The sequence below is a fragment of the Hyperoodon ampullatus genome (genome assembly GCF_949752795.1).
Source record: "Hyperoodon ampullatus genome assembly, chromosome: 19".
NCBI classification, from domain to species: Eukaryota; Metazoa; Chordata; class Mammalia; order Artiodactyla; family Ziphiidae; genus Hyperoodon; species Hyperoodon ampullatus.
The window spans coordinates 37,554,530-37,575,560 of NC_136932.1; the positions used below are offsets into that span (position 1 = coordinate 37,554,530).

General features: G+C 39.7%; 1 protein-coding gene across 3 annotated transcripts in view; it reads left to right on the forward strand.

Moving 5' to 3' along the window:
• STX8 (syntaxin 8) overlaps window positions 1–21,031 on the forward strand; it is a 248,746-nt gene that overhangs the window by 130,215 nt on the left and 97,500 nt on the right. For all 3 annotated transcript variants that reach the window (XM_079726072.1, XM_079726069.1, XM_079726071.1), the window contains one exon: window positions 20,539–20,640. In XM_079726072.1, the coding sequence (XP_079582198.1) occupies window positions 20,539–20,640 (102 nt within the window). The remainder of the gene's footprint in view (window positions 1–20,538; window positions 20,641–21,031) is intronic.

Here is a 21,031-nt window from a genome sequence, read left to right on the forward strand (position 1 = left end):
TTGGAGTCCTTTGTCTCCCTGCTCTGATCTGGGCTGGGTGTGCTCAGGATGCGTCCACACTGTTCTGGGGTGCCCTGCATCTCCACGCTGGGAACGCAGTGCCCTCTGCCCCTCCTTGATGTGTGTTCCCTGCTTTCTGGATCTCAATCATCCTCTTTCTTCCCCCATCCGCTTTTTGGTGCAGCTCTTTCTCCAGGAACTTCCAAGCAAGGGTGCATGGGAGGTTAAAAAAAAAAAAAAAAAAAGTAAGACCGTATACATTTGAAAATCACTTTATTCTCCCTTCACGTCTGATTGGAAGAATGACTGCATCCTGGGTTGGAGTTTGTTCTCTCGGCATTTTCAAGGCCTGCCTCCTTTAGCCTCCAGCCTTCAGCGTTGCTTTGGGAAGATCTGCCATTCTGATTCCCATTGTATATGAGCTATTTGTTTTACTCCCATCTCTGAAAGCTTTTAGAATCTTTTCATCTATAGTGTTCTGAAATTTCACAATGATAAGGATGTGACTTTTTTAAAAAATAAATTTATTTATTTATTTATTTTTGGCTGCGTTGGGTCTTAGTTGCTGAGCGTGGGCTTTCTCTGGTTGCGGTGAGTGGGGGCTACTCTCCGTTGCAGTGCGCGGGCTTCTCGTTGCGGTGGCTTCTCGTTGCGGAGCACGGGCTCTAGGTGCGCAGGCTTCAGTAGTTGTGGCATGCGGGCTCAGTAGTTGTGGCGTGCGGGCTCAGTAGTTGTGGCGCGCAGGCTCAGTAGTTGTGGCGCACAGGCTTAGTTGCTCCGCAACATGTGGGATCTTCCTGGACCAGGGCTCAGACCTGTGTCCCCTGCATTGGCAGGCGGATTCTTAACCACTGTGCCACCAAGGAAGTCCCTTTAAAAAAAAAAAAAGTCATTGCTCTGAGCACTTGGTACTTACTTTTCATCTGGAAACTTATCCTTAAATTCTGGGAAACCTTACTGTATTATTTCCTCCACATGATTTCTCCTCTCTCTCTCTCCCCCCTCCCCCCTTCCCTCTGTCTCCCTCTCTCTCTCCCTCTTTCTCTCTCTCTCTGTTCCTGTTGTCAGCGTTGGGCCACAAGAATTAATCCTCCATTTAATTTAAATTTTTTCTCTCATTTTTCATTGCTTTATCTGTTTGCTTGATTTTTTTTTTTTTTTTTTTTTTTTTTTTTTGCGGTACGCGGGCCTCTCCCTGTTGTGGCCTCTCCCGTCGCGGAGCACAGGATCCGGACGCGCAGGCTCAGCGGCCATGGTTCACGGGCCCAGCCGCTCCGCGGCATGTGGGATCTTCCCGGACCGGGGCACGAACCCGTGTCCCCTGCATCATCAGGCGGACTCCCAACCACTGCGCCACCAGGGAAGCCCTGCTTGATTTCTTGAATAATGTCCTCAGCTCTGTCTTCCTTCTGTTTCTTTCCCCTCTTCCTCTCTCACTATCCTGTCTTTTCTCATTTTGAAAAAATGAAAGGAAGTTGTAAAGATAGTACCAGAGGTCCCATGTCTTTCACCCAGCTTATCTCAACTGTTACCGCTTATATGATTATAGTGCAGTATCAAAGCCAGAGATTTGACATTGGTACAGTGTGTGTCTGGTTCTATATCATTTTATCACAAGTGTAGATTCATGTAACCATCACCATAACCAAGAATCAGAGCTATTATTGCTCTCCTAATTTCTGAGAACTCTTTCTTCTTCCCTGAAAGCTCCTATTTTACCCTGTGTGTTATAGTTTTGTACATACATTGTCTTCTTTTAACTCTCTAAGGAGGTGTGTGCCTGTGTTTTGTTTGCTCCAAGAAAGATTTGCTTTGGAGTCATTTTTCAAATGCCTGATGATTCTAAATGTTCATGTTTGAAGGTGAGGCACCAAAAGTTGATTGGAAGGACTTTATGTTGGCTGAAGTTTAACTGGTGGGCCTTTACTTTAGGGCAGTGGAGGGGGGACCCAAACATTTCATTATAGGAGTTTCAAGTATCAGAGTATATCCATCTTTTCTCTTGGACCCTCCAGTCTCCTCTTGGGGGATACCTGCAGCTGGAGCCTCCAGATGCTGACTGGGGAGAGATTCAGGGAGAAGGGGTGGTGGGCTGGAGCTCATATCTCAGTAGGCACACTTGTATTCAGTACTCCTCTTTCTACTACATCATTCCCACTTCCTCAGTGGTGCCCAGCATCCCAGGCCCAGAGCTCCCCAAATGGGATTCAGGCCTCCCTGGAGAAGGTGTGGGCTTTTCCACAGCCTGCTGGATGGCAGAGGGAGCCCACTGGTTGCCAGAGCTGGTCCACAGAAAACGTTGCTCTTGGGGCCAGCAGACTGAGGAACCACAGTGAAGCTGGGCAATTAGGAAACACCCCTCAGGGCTGGGGGCTGGTGGGTGGACAGAGAGGAGTCAGGGCATTGGGAGTGGCTCCCTGGCAGGATGGTATGTGGTGTCCAATTCTGGAGGCCGGGACTCTGAGCTCACTTGAGGGGGCGTTTGCTCTGGGCTCACAGCTGGGACCCAGCACCACTGGATGTTGTCCGTATCCATGGTCACTGGGACAGGAGCAGCAGCAGGAAGAAGAAAAAACGCTAGCACACCTGATCCTGGAGTGGCACTTGCCTCTGGCTTTGTCCCTCCAGCGCCCTCTGCCCTCTGCTGATAGGCTTAACATCGCATGAACTACAAAGGAGAGATGCTTGGAGTTTAGCCCGCAAGTGCAGAGTTAGCACTGAAGGGTGAATCTGGAGCTGAGAGGCAATGCACTGGTAACTGGCATAAAGGAGTAAAATATAATGCAGAGTATCAGTCTACTGATACATTGTATAAAATTGGGACATTTTCAATTTTAAGCTGTTATTTAATTAGTGGGACTCCCCCACCCCCCATTTTCAGTTGTATTGTGCTTTTTAAAAAAATTTTATTTATTTATTTATTTATTTATTTATCTATCCTGTGTTGGGTCTTCGTTTCTGTGCGAGGGCTTTCTCTAGTTGTGGCAAGTGGGGGCCACTCTTCATCGCGATGCGCGGGCCTCTCACTATCGCGGCCTCTCTTGTTGCGGAGCACGGGCTCCAGACGCGCAGGCTCAGTAGTTGTGGCTCACGGGCCCAGTTGCTCCGCAGCATGTGGGATCTTCCCAGACCAGGGCTCGAACCCGTGTCCCCTGCATTGGCAGGCAGATTCTCAACCACTGCGCCACCAGGGAAGCCCAGTTGTATTGTGCTTTATACAGTACTTTGCATTTGGATTTCTCTTCTGTACTTGGAGAGTTTAAAAATACATATAACGTAAAACACAAGGATTCTTAAAAATATATATATAATCAGATAGCAAAGATAAGTGGGTGAACTGTGGCTCCAGGGGACCTGTCTGTAGATAACCTGCCTTGGACCTTTACACCCCCTTTTAAGAATGTAGATGCACACCTCAAATAGGTCCACAGTGTTAAAACTGATTGGAATAAAGGGAGGTAACTTTTTTTGTGAAGGAGGAATGTTCTCTTCTAAAGTGGAAACATGTTTCTTTTTCAAGTTATTTGTTTTTTTAAAACAAGAGTGCATGGTTAGCTTCAGCTTTCTGACTGATAGATGTCATGGTACCGAATCTCTCAGAATCTATGTCTTAACCGACTCTCTGGGCTTCATCAGACATCTCCTATAAGAAAGGGAAATACAGAGAAATCAAGGTGATGGTCCTCTGGAATGGGAAAAATGCAGACTATGTTTAGTCTGGAGGTAGACACAGACCTGAAATTTGAGACATAAGAGGCATGAGCTACCAAGTAAAGCTTTTGAATTGAAATCCAGAGACCCGTCTTTGTGTCCTACTACTTATTCGTGGGGTAATTTAGGCAAGTTGCATAATCTGTGTGGGCCTGTTTGGACATCTGTAAAATACTCTAACAGTTTCCCTATCTACTTTTCAGGATTGTCAGGAGGATCAGACAAGATAATAAATGGTTACAGTTCTTTAAAACTGCATTACCATCATTAATACAGTATTTTTAAAACTCTTCATTTATATGAAATCAGACTGAAACAGGGAATGTAAGCCCTAACTTAGAAATAGTGCCATTTTATGGATTTTATAAAAAGCTTGTCTGTTTTGTTGAGCTCTAAGAGGAAGAACCCAGAAATAATGTTTAAGACTTTCTCCATTTCTCACGTTTTCTTTTTGGATTTATCTATTTTGTTCTTACTGTGCTATAAGAACTTGAACATGCTGTAAATACTCAGTAGCTGGGGCAGATATGGAAATGCAAGGCTGTGATCCTGTTGGCATTTTTGAGTCCCAGAGGAAAAGTAATTGCTCAGGCAGGCAAATCCTGTTGGATTTGAAAGGTAGGCTGTTTCTCAAAGGGAGCAAAAATCTAATGGTTTGGGTCTAGATATTTCATGAGAGACTGTCTAGAAGCTTAAGTGATAAAATGGAGGTAGGTAAAAATTATCCATGATTTTCTATAATCATTTGTGAAAGGGGAAATGTTGGCAATGGCCTTAGCTCACAGTTGGAGGTTATATTCTCCACCAAAGTCGTGACATTGTCTTTGTCATGTCTGTCATGACATAGACAATTATGATTATGACCAACAACATATAGCATCACAACAAGTAAGAACTGTACATTCTTATAACAGTTACAAATAAGATTACATTTTTAGTTTTATAGTATTTAAATAATTCCACTGACTATGCAGAAAGCTGTAGTGTCTGTAACACAGCATAAAGGAACACTCAACTGGATCATAGATTTGGCTTAAGAAATTCAGATATTCATTGTACTAAGTAATAAACATTTACTTAACAATAGTTTAGAAGATATTTATAGGGAAAACGTGAATGATCTCATCTTCAAACAAAGCAAAACAGAACAAACAAGGCAGTCTTGTACTGTTTGATCTACTGTCCCCCTTTTCCTTTCTGAACGTTACGAACAACTTAACTCTGGAATCAGACAGATTGCAAGTCAGACCGGCTTTGCCACTTACCAGCTGCGTAACTTTGGACACGTCATTTCACCTCTTTGACCTTTGCCTCTAGGAAGACTTGCCTCATGGGGTTGTCATAAGGATGAGCAGAAGTAGTACCTGCTTGTCAGGAGCCAGTGGAGAATTCGTATGTTCACTTAATATGTCCTCACTCTTGCATATAAGTAGGGATCCTAAGAAAATTGAAAAAAATAGGCCTGCTGACATTCTTATGGGATCTGAGGTTTGTGTGGATATCCTTTGTGGAAACTCAGTTGGCCAGCTGTGTGAATCTGTTTCTGGACTCTGTTCTGTTCCGTTGATCTTTTGGCCATTCCAAACCCTCTTGATTGCCTGAAATCAGATCGTATGACTTTTCCAACTCTGGGGTTTTCCGCCCCCCCCAAAACATTGATTAGACGTGGCAAAACTAATAGACATCTTTGCCTTGTTCCTGATCTTAGGAGAAAGTGTTTAATGTGTCCTCTTTAAATATGATGTTAGCTATTGGCTTTTTAAAAATAAGACTTTATTCTTTAGAACAGTTTCAGATTTACAGAAAAATTGAGAAGATGATACTAGAGGGTTCCCATGTACCCCGTGCCTAGTTTCTTACGTTAGTGTGGTATATTTTTTACTTTTAATGAACCAGTATCGATACATACTTAAGTCCATAGTTGATGCAGATTTCCTTAGTTTTTACCTGATGTCCTTTCTCTGCTCCAGGATCTTATCCAGGATACCCCATTACATTCCAGTGTCATGTCTCTTTAGGCTTCTCTTGGCTGTGGTGGCAGTTTCTCAGACTTCTTGTTTTTGGTGATGTTGACAGTTCTGGGGGATACTGGCCAGGTATTTTGTAAGATACTACACAGCTAGACTTTGTCTGATGTTTTCCTCATGATAAGACTGCAGTTATCAGTTAGTAGGAGGAAGTCCACAGAGGTCAAGTGCCATTTTCATCATACCAGATCCAGGGTGCATACGGTCCATGTGATCTGCGACCATTCACGTTAACCTTGATCATCTGGCTGAGGTAGTGTCTGTTGGGCTTCTCCCCCTTAAAGGTGCTCCCTCCCCTTCCTTTATTTCCACGCTCAGCTCCTGGGGAGGAAGTCAGTACCTGTGGCCCACACCTAAGAGGTGAAGACATATACTCCCCCCTCCTTGGAGACGGACTGGCTACATAAACTATTGGGAATTTCTCATGGGAGATTTGTCTCTTCTCCCTCATTTATGAACTTATTCAATCAAGTGTTTTTTATCAGCGTATATATCAGATATTTATATTTAGTATAAAATTAATGGATATTTACTATAGATATTATTTTATACTTTTGGCTACTTTATTTTGTTGCTCAAATTATTCCAGCTTTGGCCATGTGGAGCTCTGTCGGTTGGCTCCTATGCTCCTTTGACATATCCCCACTGGTGAGGTTGTTTTGTTGTTGTTGTTGTTTGTCTTTTAAAGCACTTCCTTAGTTTCTGTCCTACCAGATACTTCAGGCTCCTCTTATATATTTCCTGTGCCAGTCCAAGAGTCATCTATTTTCTTTTACTGGAGAATGGCCTTAAAACCAAGATCTGGGTGCCAAGTGTGCTTGTTGCTCCTGGGGTATTGCTTTTTTTAATGCCTTCTCAGTTGACAAAGCATAGAAATGCATGTCTGTTTACTAACACATATCCCTATGTAACCGTCTTTATATTAAGGTCATACCGATGTCTCTGACTCTCATCTGTTAACCACATGGATTGTCCTAGCCTCTTCTTGCTTGCTTATCTTTAAATTTCCAGTCCAGCAGTGAGAATCTGGCCCTTACCATCCATCATCCATTTCCGTAATTGCTCACTTCCGTGTACATGTATAAGCCCTATTGTAATTAACTCGTACCACCAGGTAAATCCACTGCATCAACTAGAATTCAGCGCTTACATGCAGTGCTTTTGCCTCCAGTCTTACAGACTCCACTCATTCCCAGAGTAACTTACGTCAGCACCTGTTCTTTCCACCCTTTTCAGGGATGCTGTTTGATACATTTACAGTACAGCTAGATGCTCGTATCACACTCTGTGTTCCTTCCTGGAATCCCCAGCCTCCTAAATGATTTTTGTTTTCTTAATTTACAGCACAAGAAGTGAACCTTAATGAATGTAAAGTTCTATGGGTTTTGACAAATCCATAATGTCACATATTCACCGTTACAGTATCATACAGACTTTTGTACTGCCCTAAAAATCCCTGTGCTTCACCTGTTCATCCCTTCCCTATTCCTTCTAAACTCCTGGCAAACACTGATCACTGTATTCTCTCTATAGTTTTGCCTCTTCCAGGATGTCATATAATTAGATTCATACAGTATATAGCCTTTTTATTCAAGGTGCAAAAAACGTGGTGATTATCTTGAAATTATTCAGTCAGAGCTGAGCACATTATCACCAGGATTCCAGTTTTCTAAAATAACGGGAAATGTATTTTTATTGTTACATAATTAGCAGGGGTTCTAATATGGCTTAACCTTTTTTTTTAACATCTTTATTGGAGTATAATTGCTTTACAATGGTGTCTTAGTTTCTGCTTTATAACAAAGTGAATCAGCTACACATATACATATATCCCCATATCTCCTCCTTCTTGCGTCTCCCTCCCACCCTCCCTATGCCACCCCTCTAGGTGGTCACAGAGCACTGAGCGGATCTCCCTGTGCTATGTGGCTGCTTCCCACTAGCTGTCTTTTTACATTTGGCAGTGTATATATGTCCATGCCACTCTCTCACTTCGTCCCAGCTTACCCTTCCCGCTCCCTCTGTCCTCAAGTCCATTCTCTACGTCTTCGTCTTTATTCCTGTCCTGCTGCTAGGTTCTTCAGAAGCATTTTTTCTGTTTTTTAGATTCCATATATATGTGTTAGCATACGGTATTTGTTTTTCTCTTTCTGACTTACTTCACTCTGATGACAGTCTCTAGTCCATCCACCTCACTACAAATAACTCAATTTTGTTTCTCTTTATAACTGAGTAATATTCCATTGTATATATGTACCACATCTTCTTTATCCGTTCATCTGTCGATGGACACTTAGGTTGCTTCCATGTCCTGCCTATTGTGAATAGAGCTGCAATGAATATTGTGGTACATGACTCTTTTTGAATTATGGTTTTGTCGGGGTATATGCCCCGTAGTGGGATTGCTGGATCATATGGTAGTTCTATTTCTAGTTTTTTAAGGAACCTCCATACTGTTCTCCATAGTGGCTGTATCAATTTACATTCCTACCAACAGTGCAAGAGGGTTCCCTTTTCTCCATACTCTCTCCAGCATTTACTGTTTATAGATTTTTTTTTATGATGGCTGTTCTAACCAGTGTGAGGTGATATCTCATTGTAGTTTTGATTTGCATTTCTCTAATGATTAGTGATGTTGAGCATCCTTTCATGTGTTTGTTGGCAATCTGTATATCTTCTTTGGAGAAATGTCTATTTAGATCTTCTGTCCATTTTTGGATTGGGTTGTTTGTTTATTTGATATTGAGCTGCTTGTATATTTTGCAGATTAACCCTTTGTCAGTTGCTTCATTTGCAAATACTTTCTCCCATTCTGAGGGTTGTCTTTTCATCTCGTTGATGGTTTCCCGTGCTGTGCAAAAGTTTTAAGTTTCACTAGGTCCCATTTGTTTATTTTTGTTTTTATTTCCATTTCTCTAGGAGGTGGGTCAAAAAGGACCTTGCTGTGATTTATGTCATGGAGTGTTCTGCCTGTGTTTTCCTCTAAGAGTTTTATAGTGTCTGGCCTTACATTTAGGTCTTTAATCCATTTTGAGTTTATCTTTGTGTATGGTGTTAGGGAGTGTTCTAATTTCATTCTTTTACATGTAGCTGTCCAGTTTACCCAGCACCACTTATTGAAGAGGCTGTCTTTTCTCCATTGTATATTCTTGCCTCCTTTATCAAAGATAAGGTGATCATATGTTCGTGGGTTTATCTCTGGGCTTTCTATCCTGTTCCATTGATCTGTATTTCTGTTTTTGTGCCAGTACCATACTGTCTTGATTACTGTAGCTTTGTAGTATAGTCTGAAGTCAGGGAGCCTGATTCCTCCAGCTCCATTTTTCTTTCTCAATATTGCTTTGGCTATTCGGGGTCTTTTGTGTTTCCATACAAACTGTGAAATATTTTGTTCTAGTTCTGTGAAAAATGCCATTGGTAGTTTGATAGGGATTGCATTGAATCTGTGGATGGCTTTGGGTAGTATAGTCATTTTCACAATGTTGATTCTTCCAATCCAAGAACATGGTATATCTCTCTATCTGTTTGTATCATCTTTAATTTTTTTTCATCAGTGTCTTATAGTTTTCTGCATACAGGTCTTTTGTCTCCTTAGGTAGGTTTATTCCTAGGTATTTTATTCTTTTTGTTGCAGTGGTTAGTGGGAGTGTTTCCTTAATTTCTCTTTCAGCTTTTTCATCATTACTGTATAGGAATGCAAGAGATTTCTGTGCCTTAATTTTGTATCCTGCTACTTTACCAAATTCATTGATTAGCTCTAGTAGTTTTCTGGTAGCATCTTTAGGATTCTCTATGTATAGTATCATGTGACAGCTTTACTTCTTCTTTTCCAACTTGGATTCCTTTTCTTTTTCGTCTCTGATTGCTGTGGCTAAAACTTCCAAAATTTGTTGAATAATAGTGGTGAGAGTGACAATCTTGTCTTGTTCCTGGTCTTAAATGGAAATGGTTTCAGTTCTTCACCACTGAGAACGATATTGGCTGTGGGTTTGTCATATATGGCCTTTATTATGTTGAGGTAAGTTCCCTCTATGCCTGCTTTCTGGAGGGTTTTTATCATAAATTGGTGTTGAATTTTGTCGATAGTTTTTCTGCATCTATTGAGATGATCATATGGTTTTTCTCCTTCAATTTGTTAATATGGTTTATCACACTGATTTGCGTATATTGAAGAATCCTTGCATTCCTGGGATAAACCCCACTTGATCATGGTGTATGATCCTTTTAATGTGCTGCTGGATTCTGTTTGCTAGTATTTTGTTGAGGATTTTTGCATCTATGTTCCTCAGTGATATTGGCCTGTAGTTTTCTTTCTTTGTGACATCTTTGTGTGGTTTTGGTATCAGGGTGATGGTGGCCTTGTAGAATGAGTTCGGGAGTGTTCCTCCCTCTGCTATATTTTGGAAGAGTTTGAGAAGGATAGGTGTTAGCTCTTCTCTGAATGTTTGATAGAATTCACCTGTGAAGCCATCTGGTCCTGGGCTTTTGTTTGTTGGAAGATTTTTAATCATAGTCTCAATTTCAGTGCTTGTGATTGGTCTGTTTATACTTTCTATTTCTTGCTGGTTCAGTCTCGGAAGGTGGTGCTTTTCTAAGAATTTGTTTCTTCCAGGGTGTCCATTTTATTGGCATATAGTTGCTTGTAGTAATCTCTCATGATCCTTTGTATTTCTACAGTGTCATTTATTACTTCTCCTTTTTCATTTCTAATTTTACTGATTTGAGTCTTCTCCCTTTTTTTCTTGATGAGTCTGGCTAATGGTTTATCAATTTTGTTTATCTTCTCAAAGAACCAGCTTTTAGTTTTATTGGTCTTTGCCATGGTTTCCTTCATTTCTTTTTCATTTATTTGTGATCTGATCTTTATGATTTCTTTCCTTCTGCTAACTGTGGGATTTTTTTTGTTCTTTCTCTAATTGCTTTAGGTGTAAGGTTAGGTTGTTTGAGATGTTTCTTGTTTCTTGAGGTAGGATTGTATTGCTATAAAATTGCCTCTTAGAACTGCTTTTGCTGCATCCCATAGGTTTTGGGTTGTCATGTTTTCATTGTCATTTGTTTCTAGGTATTTTTTGATTTCCTCTTTGATTTCTTCAGTTATATCTTGGTTTTTTAGTAGTGTATTGTTTAGCTTCCATGTGTTTGTATTTTTTTACAGACTTTTTTCCTGTAATTGATATCTAGTCTCACAGCATTGTGGTCAGAAAAGATACTTGATACTTTTTTCTTTTCCCCTACCCAGGTACATGGGGAGTTTCTTGCCTTTTGGGAAGTCTGAGGTCTTCTGCCACTGTTCAGTGGGTGTTCTATAGGAGTTGTTCCACATGTAGATGTATTTCTGATGTACTTGTGGGGAGGAAGGTAATCTCTACGTCTTACTCCTCTGCCATCTTGAAGGTCTCCTCCTTAACTTTTTTTTTTAAGTAGATGTTTTTCTTGAAGGGCTAGGAAAACTGGTGAGGTCAATATTTTTATGCCTATTGTAGAGCTGTTTAATGAGTAACTTAAGGTAAGAAATGTTATGCTTTTAGCATTCTATATTCAAATTAGGACCAATGGTGCCTTCTCTGAGCTCTGTGGGACTTTATTTTTTTAATGACTTAAAAATTTTTTTCTCTCTCTACTATTGATAATCCAGAAAATCCTTTTGATTTTTAAATATTGTCGGGATGACCACTGTATTGTGTCTTGCCATGCAATTCTAGCCCACATTTGTATTTGTAATTGTCTTAGTAATCCTTGGCTGATGAGAGAAGAAGGTATACTTAATATGTAATGATATATTTGCTTGCAAGAGAAGGCCAAAGGCTGTCACTGTGCAATGTCTGAAAGATGTCTCCACAATTGGAATAAAGACTAGCAGGACAACCCCAAAGGACCCATACTTTAGTCTGTATCATATTCATGTTTCAAGCAGCAATTTACTACTCAGAAAACAGGCTGTCTCTGTCAACATGAAATTATTGTTATTAAACAGAATTTTAGTTTTTATTTTTAATATGAATATTTTTAGAACTATGGAATAAAGAGATATAAACATAAATAATATATACTACCATTGATGTTTATATTTAATTAAATAATTTAAATAGAATAACATATTAATACTGTGGGGTATAGAAGAATTGTTTTTCACTTTATAATGAACTAGATACAACTCAAGATTTAAAAACAGTGATTTAGGGGCTTCCCTGGTGGCGCAGTGGTTGAGAATCCGCCTGCCGATGCAGGGGACACGGGTTTGTGCCCCGGTCCGGGAAGATCCCACGTGCCGCGGAGCAGCTGGGCCCGTGAGCCATGGCCGCTGAGCCTGCACGTCCGGAGCCTGTGCTCCACAAAGGGAGAGGCCACAACAGTGAGAGGCCCATGTACCGCAAAAAAAATAATAAAAAAATAAAAAAATAGTAAAAAAATAAAAAATAAAATAAAAACAGTGATTTAGCACCTGGCAAGTTTTCAGTAAATATTAGTAGTTAGTGTTTTGGTTTTACATTATAAGAGTTTTCAGTAACACACTAGGGTCCTCTTACCATCTTCCTTTCCCCACACTTCAGCTGCATTCAGTCCTGCAACTCAGGCAAATTGCCCCCTTCTTCCCCCACCCAAAGCAGCTCTCAGCACAGTCCACGACAATGGCCCAATTACCAGTCCATAGACATGGTATATGCCACCCTCTTTTCTGCAGCGCTGCCCTCTAGGACAGCATTCTCTTCTGCTTTTTTAGCCTCCTCCTTTGTTTCTAGTTTTTGTTCCTCTTGTTCTTTAAACACTAGCATTCTCTGATGTTCTTCCTTTACCCATACCTCTCTTTGTTCATTATATCTTTTTTAATTTGAATTTTTAAATTAACATACAGAAAAATCGACTGTGTGTGTGTTTGTGTAGTGCTGTGAATTTTAACACATGTATAGGTTTGTGTAACCACTACCACAGACAGGACACAGAACAGTTCCATCACCCCTTGTGCTGTTCCTTTGCCATTGTTCCCTCCCCCATCCCTAACCCTTGGTGATCACCAACTGGCTTGTTCTCCATCAGTATAGTTTTGTCTTTTGGAGACTATCATATAAATGGAATCACACATATGAACTTCTGTAGTATTCCATTTTAATTTTTCTATTGAGCTTTTTGCTAAATATCTTTGTACAGATTGTATTTGTGGTTACTAGGGATGACAATATATATACTTAACATTGTACAGTCTGCTTAGAATCAGTATTTTATCATGTCTAGTGGGGGTATAGTAACCATACCACCATAAAGGTCCGTTTACCCTTCCCTCCCATCAGTATGGTGTATGATACTCATGTTCATTGAAAACCAGATGTTGTAAGTTTTGCTTTCAACTGTCAAATAATTAAAGAACTTAATTGGAGAAGGATCTATTATATTTACCCAAATGTTTATCATTCTGTTGCTCTTCATTTCTGATGTACCAGATTTTCTGCTGGTGTGATTTCCTTTCTGTCTGAAAAATTGCCTTCAGCAGTTTTTTTGTGAGGTGTCTGTAAATTCTCTTAGCACTTCATCTGAGAATACCTTTCTTTCACCTTGATTCCCAAAGGATATTTTTGCTGGATATAAACTTCTGTGTTGACAGTTTCCTTTCAGCATTTTTTAAATGTTCTTATACATTCCTCTGGCCTCCATGATTTCTGGTGAGAAATCCACAGTCTTTCAAATCTTTGTTTTCCTAGAAGTAATATGTCATTTTGGGGGGTGGTTTTCAAGATTTTTTCCTTTGTTTTTAGTGTTCAATGGTTTGGGTTTGATGTGTCCAGACATGGATTTCTCTGTGTTTATCTTTTGGGGGGTTTTCTGAGCTTCTTGAATGTATAAGTTTATGTTTTTTGTCAAACTTAAGAACTTCAGCCATATTTCTTCAAATATTTTTGTGCCCCACACTCTTTTCCTCTCCTTCTGGGACTCTGATGACATGAATGTTTGACCTTTGGCCATTGTCCCATAGGTCCCTTAGGCTATGGTCATCCCCCTGCCTTTTCTCCTCATTGTTCAGATTTGATCGTTTCTGTTGACCTGTCTTCCAGTTCGCTGCCTCTTTCCTCTGTCATCTCCATTCTGCTATTGAGCCCATCCAGTGAGTTTTTCTAATTTTGATTCTTGTAGTTTTCAGTTTTGCAATTCACATTTGGTTCTTCTCTATATTTTCTGCTTTTTTTAAAAAATTTTTTCTGAAACTTTTGTTTCAAGAGTGTTCACTTTTACTTGTTGGGGCATTTATATTATAGCTGCTTTAAAGTCTTTGTCAGATAATTCCAACAGCTGTGTCATTTCAGCATTGGCATCTGCTGATTGTCTTTTCTGATGCATCTTAAGGTTTTCTGGTACTTCATATCCTGAGTAATTTTGGATTTGATCTTGATTATTATATTATGAGACTCGGGTTCTGGTTTAAGAGGAAAATTTGTTATTTACTTGACCGCTGTTTCTCCTTCTGTTTTCCCGGATGTTTATCCCTGTCTCTTATTTTTTTCCTTCCATATTTTGTCCTCTGTAACCTCTTTCTGTGACTTCTGGGAGATTATTCCAGTTTGTTTTCTAACTAAATCTTTTATTTAGATTACAATCTGTTTAACTGCCTTCACTGCGGTTTTTAATTTGACAGGTGTGTTTCTACCTGGAGCACTGTTTCTAGTAACTTAGGTCGGTCCCTCATTGTGGCTCTCTGTTCTGTTGTATTGATTTAGTGTCCTCTTGAATCTTGTTTTAAAGACAGAAACCAGTTTCTCAAGTTTTGTCCTTTTCTGGAAGGAATTGTGTTTTCTAGGGCAAAAGGGGTGAGGGAGGGGGGAGCAGATGCTCCTTCTTTATTTACACCTTTTGGCTCTTTGCTCATCTTCACACACACATGTCAGTGTCTGTCTGTTGTTAGAAGTTGGGAAGGGTTCTAACTCAGCATAGGCCTCTGTTACACACGTTTCAGCCTGGATGAAGGAAGACTGAAAGGCCGTGGGGTTGATGGTGGGGAGGAAGAAGGAAAGGAGCCTGTGCTTTCTGCCCAGCCTGGCCCACCTGTTCCTGCTTAAAATGGGAGCAGGTATGGCCAAGGGGCTTTCTCCTAGGCCTCTGAAGCTTGAGTGCTCCCAGAGGCTCTGCTTGGGTGCCCTGCCATAGGGTGCCTTGGCCAACGTGTTACTTTTCCTTTGCTGAGTCACAGATTGGTCTATCCTTCTGTTCCTGGTTTCCTAGTGTACAGAAAGTGTATTATTAGAGGTTATCACCCACCCCATGTTTAGTTTCCATTGTAGGGAATAAAGGGAGTTAAACTAATGCCCTCAAGAAAAGGTCTTTATTCACCGTTTGGTTTTTTTAATGCTTGTCTTCAAATGTCATTAGCAATTAAGTGAAAGGCATAACAACATAATGACTTTGCAAGTGCCAGCATCCATTATGAGTGCAAAAGGCACCAAATTTATCTGAAAATATGCAGCACACTCTCTGCCCTTATATAGATTTTTACTGAGACTGTAACTGAGCCTAGAAGAAAACTAAATATATTTGGAGCCAGCTATGTTGGCACTGTATAATATTTCTCACCGCTTTTTGATGAGAAAATACTTTCTATTGTCCATTTTTTTTCTTTCTGTGTTGGAATGGCACTTGGTATCTCGAATTAACATGTGATAGAAACATAAGTTCCTTCTCGAAACCAAGTGCAAATACTTACCAGGAAGTAAAATACCAGTTGCTCTTTGGAGGCTGTACTTTGAGGGATCTGAAAGAGCCAGCTGGTTATTTCTTAACCTGTATTCTGAAACCTGTGTTTAATGTGCTCATAACTGACTGTGGTTGGGGGAATTCCCCCCTTAGAAGCTACTAGGCTGCAAGGTGGGAATTCCCCCAGGCTCCCTGCTCTGGGAAATCGCCTTCTGAGGTCATATTGATGAGTGAATTTGATCAAACCAACCAACAGTAGTGGCAGTGCAAACCTTTTAAAAACTGACTTGGCAGTGTGTTTCAAAGTCCATGTGGCAGTCAAAATCATGCTTAATTAAGAAAACAATAGAAAAGAAGGAAGATGATAACGGAGGAAAGAATTCATTGACTCATTATATGGAAATATAGAAGAATTCTACATATACCATAATGGGCTATTTTTAATGAATGTTTATTCAATGGCATGAATATTTTGTAACCGTTAGAAATTATAACTGAAGACTGTGTAACAAGATGAAAGCACACAAATGATATGTTAACAGGGGCAAAAGGCTTATATATTGCAATTATATAAAAATGCATATGTTTATGTCAAATCTTAGAAGGGAATCCATAGGAGTGATTACTGGGGTGTGTGGATAATCTTATACTTTTCCCCCTCTCATTTATAAACTGCTATTAAATGATTTTTATCACTTAAAAATAGAGGGATTTTTGTTTGTTTGTTTTTAAAGCAAACAAACTAGTAATCAGATGAGGTTTACCAACCAAGATGAAAAACTCTGTGTTTGGTCTGAGATTAAAACATTAACCCCTTCAGTGTTGACTGCTGATTTTTGCTTAGCTAATCTTCTACCAATTTTGTATTTACCTCTGTTATGAATATTTACAAATTTAATGAGAACTCTATCCAGAAACCCAGTTAACATATAACAGCTGACATATTGTATTTAGTATCTGACAAGGAATATTTTGCACTTGACTTTCTTATAGTGCTAGAAGCTTATTAAGTCTAAATTTTGTTACATGTTGTGACATTAAAACATATCATGCAATCTCAACTGTAATCATTTGCATGAGAACAATGGACCAAGCAACTCTAGGAAGCATAGCTGTTACTATGGAATATCCTGATAGGACATGAGGAATGGAACTTAAAAATACTGACTTTTATATATGCTACTCTGTCGAAACTCAGTGTGTTCTGTGCTGACTGGACAGAACCTGAAACGATGGATCCAAGTCCTCGCGTCACATTTTAGGATGAATACAGTGTCCAGTGCATCAAGATGTCACAAGATCTAGAAATTGCTTCCTCTGACAATCTGTTAATGTTCAGAGCTAAGTGTCTGTAGCTGAGAAGACAAGACTAAGGAGTTATACGAGGAGAATTGTCTTCTGGAAGGAAGAACACTGGAATTGTGTTGTTCTAGAAATAGAAGGTGAAAGTTAAAAGCAGGCAGATTTTCAGCTCGAAATATAGAAACTTATAATTACAGTCCCCCTCCAGCTCAGCCGTGGAATTGATTTTCTCACGAGCTTCCCTGTTACTGGCACGGGGTTGGGTGGGGGGTTGTTAAGGGGGAGGAGGTACAAGATGATCCCCTGACTTCTTGCAGCTGGAAAATTTTGTTATTTTAAGTCATTTGCTTTGTCTTTCCAACAGGTCTCCCTGCCTGCCTGCCTTCCTTCCTCCCTCCCTTTTTTCTTCCTTTCTGGAAAATCCTAGAAGTATCATGATATTGTAAACTTCAATTTTTTTTTCTAATTTATATACATATGTATTTTTCTTCAAACAACTTTTTATTGAAGTATAGTTGATTTACAATGTTGTGTTAGTTTCAAGTGTATAGCAAAGTGATTCAGTTTTTTATATACATATATATATTTTTTTCAGATTCTTTTCCATTGTAGGTTATTACAAGGTATTCAATATAGTTCCCTGTGCCATACAACAGGTCCTTGTTGTTTCTGCTTTACATTTTTAATTGAGGTATAATTTACATACAACAAAGTGTACAGACCTTAGTGTTCAGTTCCATGCATTTTGACAACTGCATACGTTTGTGAGAATATTTAGAACATTTCCATCATCCCAGAAAATTCCCTCTTCTCCCTTTCCAGTCAGTCCCCTCCATCCCCACCCCAGAGGCAACTGCTTTTTGATTTCTATCTAGTAGATTAGGTTTGTCCTCATACTTTATAATGGAATTATTAAGTATATATTACTTTCTAATTTTCGCCAACAAAATGCTTTTGAGATTTATTTTTTTTTATTATTTAGCCAACAAAGTAACAGTTGTTACAGTTATAAGAAGCTCTTTGTTTTTTATTACTGAACAGTACAGTTACCACAGTTTGCTTATCCATTCCCCTATTGATGGATATTAGGTGGTTCCTAGTTTTGGGTTCTCGTGAGTATCGCTGTTGGGTATATTTTTGTACAGGTTTTTTTTTTTTTTTTTTTTTGCGGTACGCGGGCCTCTCACTGTTTTGCCCTCTCCCGTTGTGGAGCACAGGCTCCAGACGTGCAGGCTCAGTGACCATGGCTCACGGGCCCAATGCCAATGCATCCAGGAAGATCCCACATGCTGCAGAGCAACTAAGCCTGTGCACCACAACTACTGGGTCCGTGTGCAACTACTGAGACCCATGAACCTAGAGCCTGTGGTCTGCAACAAGAGAAGCCACCACAATGAGAAGCCCATGCACTGCAACAAAGAGTATCCCCTGCTTGCTGCAACTAGAGAAAGCCCGTGCATAGCAGTGAAGACCCAATACAGCAGGAAAAAAAAAAAAAAGATTTCCATCTTGGGCAAGCAGAAATGAATGGTGGTGCCATTAACTGAGGCAGCGAAGATAGGGGAGTCCAGTTTGAGGGAAGATGAAGAGTTTAGTTTTAGAGACCTTGAGAGTCAGATATTTGTAGGAATTTCAAGGTAGAGTTAAGTAGTAAGCAGTTGGCTATATGAGTCAAGGATCTTTGGAGCGCTATGTAGAGCAGAAAAAAATTTTTTAATTTAAAAATATTTAAATTAAAATTTTAATATTTTAAATATTAAAAATATTTAAAATTAAATTATTGAATTTAAATACTAAAATTTAAATTTTAGATTTAAAACTGAAATAGAGTAGAAATATACAGAATTCTGGGGATCACCAACATTTAAGAGGAAGAGGAGACTAGACAGAGCTTACAGATAAGTGAAAGGGAAACTGGGAGAGTATGTCATTGAATACAAGGAAATAGTTATGAATGGATCGTTAAATAATAGTGAAATATTTTCTAGGCAGGTGTTGTACAGATAATATTGGGCAAATTTGGCTTAGATCCACTTTTCTAAGAAGCAGCAAATTATTCAATGCTTTGAAATTATTCAATGCTTTTATCTTTTACACTCCATTCACGGCCTTTATCTTGTAGTATTTATCTTGTTGTATATTAAGCACTCTCCTAGGGATGGGAGATACAGAGATGAATAAAAGTTAGTGTCTGTCATACTCTTTCTGTAAAAGAAAGACATGCAAACAGATAATTCAGTACAAAAAAAAAAGGGTCTCTAAGTAAAAAGATTGTAGGAAGTGCTGTAGGAGCTGGAAGAAAGACCTCCCAACTCTTCTGTGCCTTTCATCTGCTACTCTTTTTGCATGAGTCGCACTATTCTTCTTCACCCACATACATGGCCATGAAAACTGAGCTCAAACAACTTTCTGAAAGCTTTCTTTGACTTCCTTGTGGGTTTTATTTCATTCTTTAAGAAAAATGGTAACGTATTGGACAACATATCTCTAAAGCAATCACTAAAAAGGGAGAGAGGGAAGGAGGGAGGAAAAAGAACCAAAATTAAAAAAAAATAGTATATAGAGTTCATTATAAGAAATTCAGATAAAACAGATAATACAAGGAAGATCACCCAGGATCACACCACCTAGAAATAGTCATTATTAACATTAGGTTAACATTGGATATATCTTTACAGGTTCGTATGTATAAAAGGAGGGATAGAAATAATTTTACATAAGTAAGGTCATATTATATATGCTATTTTAATATTAAGTGCTTTATTTCACTATTAAAAGATAAACTTCAGGGGCTTCCCTGGTGGCGCAGTGGTTGAGAGTCCGCCTGCCGATGCAGGGGACACGGGTTTGTGCCCCGGTCCGGGAGGATCCCACATGCTGCGGAACGGCTGGGCCCGTGAGCCATGGCCGCTGAGCCTGCGCGTCCGGAGCCTGTGCTCCTCAACGGGAGAGGCCACAGCAGTGAGAGGCCCGCGTACCGCAAAAAAAAAAAAAAAAAAAAGATAAACTTCACATGAAGAGTTCTCTCCAAGAAGTAGTAATTGCTAAAAGATCCATTTAAGGTTAACAAAATAATAACATAAAACATTGAAGCTTTGGTGATTTTTACAAAGCTGTAAATCTCTATATGTTTTACTTTCCAACAGCTTGATATGACTCTGCTGTGAGTGATGAAGAAATTAACATCTTAGCTGCTGGTTACCTTTCTTGCCACCGCCCCCCAAGTGCTTCCTGATTTTCACTTATAATTCCATTGTCACTGTTTATTATGTTTGTCTACTTTTCTGTAACCTAATCTATATATTTATTTGTTCTCAGCTCAGTATGTAAAAGGTTTCAGTTCTCACCATCATCTCTTATGTCATGGCCTCTGGCTTCTCCAGCCCAGAGTTCTGTATTTTTATTCACCTCTTGGTTGGCTAGATGTCATCATCAAGTAGTTTTCTTAAGAAGGATCCCAGTGGTCCCTGAAGTCCTCTATACCGTCTGTCTGTCGTCTTTATACTCCAGTGACAACTTGGCTGGGCATAAATTTGTTGGGTCATGCTTTCTTTCCCCTGAACTTTTGACATTTCTCCTCCGTCTCCTGGAATTGTGTTGAACTCGTTTTTTTCTTTACTACTCTTTCCCTCCCGACCCCACCCCCCACCTTTAATGAATCAGAATTGCAGTTTTCAGAGAATATACATGAGTTCTTTAAAACCTTCTCACTCACTGCAGTTGAGAGAATTATTACTAGGAAGGACCACCACAGCTATGAGACTCTGATGTGAGCCAAGGTATTTTTGGAGTATTAACCATGCATCTTTGTTTTCCTTTATAGAGATAATTGATGACCTTGCCAACCTGGTGGAGAATACCGATGAGAAACTTCGCACCGAAACCAGGCGTGTGAATCTGGTGGACAGGAAGTCCACGTCTTGTGGTAAGAGATTGCTGTAGTTACAGCGCTGCCTCTAATCATTTGCGGATAAGCTTCCCATGTTGGTCTAATTTTACCGCAGGGATTTGGTTGCTCTTCTAGTACAGGCAGTTTCAAGTGATGAAGCATTGAAATTGCTAGAAGATCCCTAAATCTTGTTAAAATGAAATGAATTGTTATGAGGGCAGGGGAAGTATAATGCATCGTTAACTTTTTTTTAATTTAAAGTAAGAAACCTTCCTGTATGCTTACCGAGAATAATAGTTTGGGAACTTCTATGACATCATGCAGACTGGTGGTGGCAGATCTCATGGGTTTTAAAGGCGATCTTGCTTGTTTTGTGCCTGTTTTAGTCGCTTCATTGTTGAAGCTTGAGCCATAGAGCAGTTAAGAG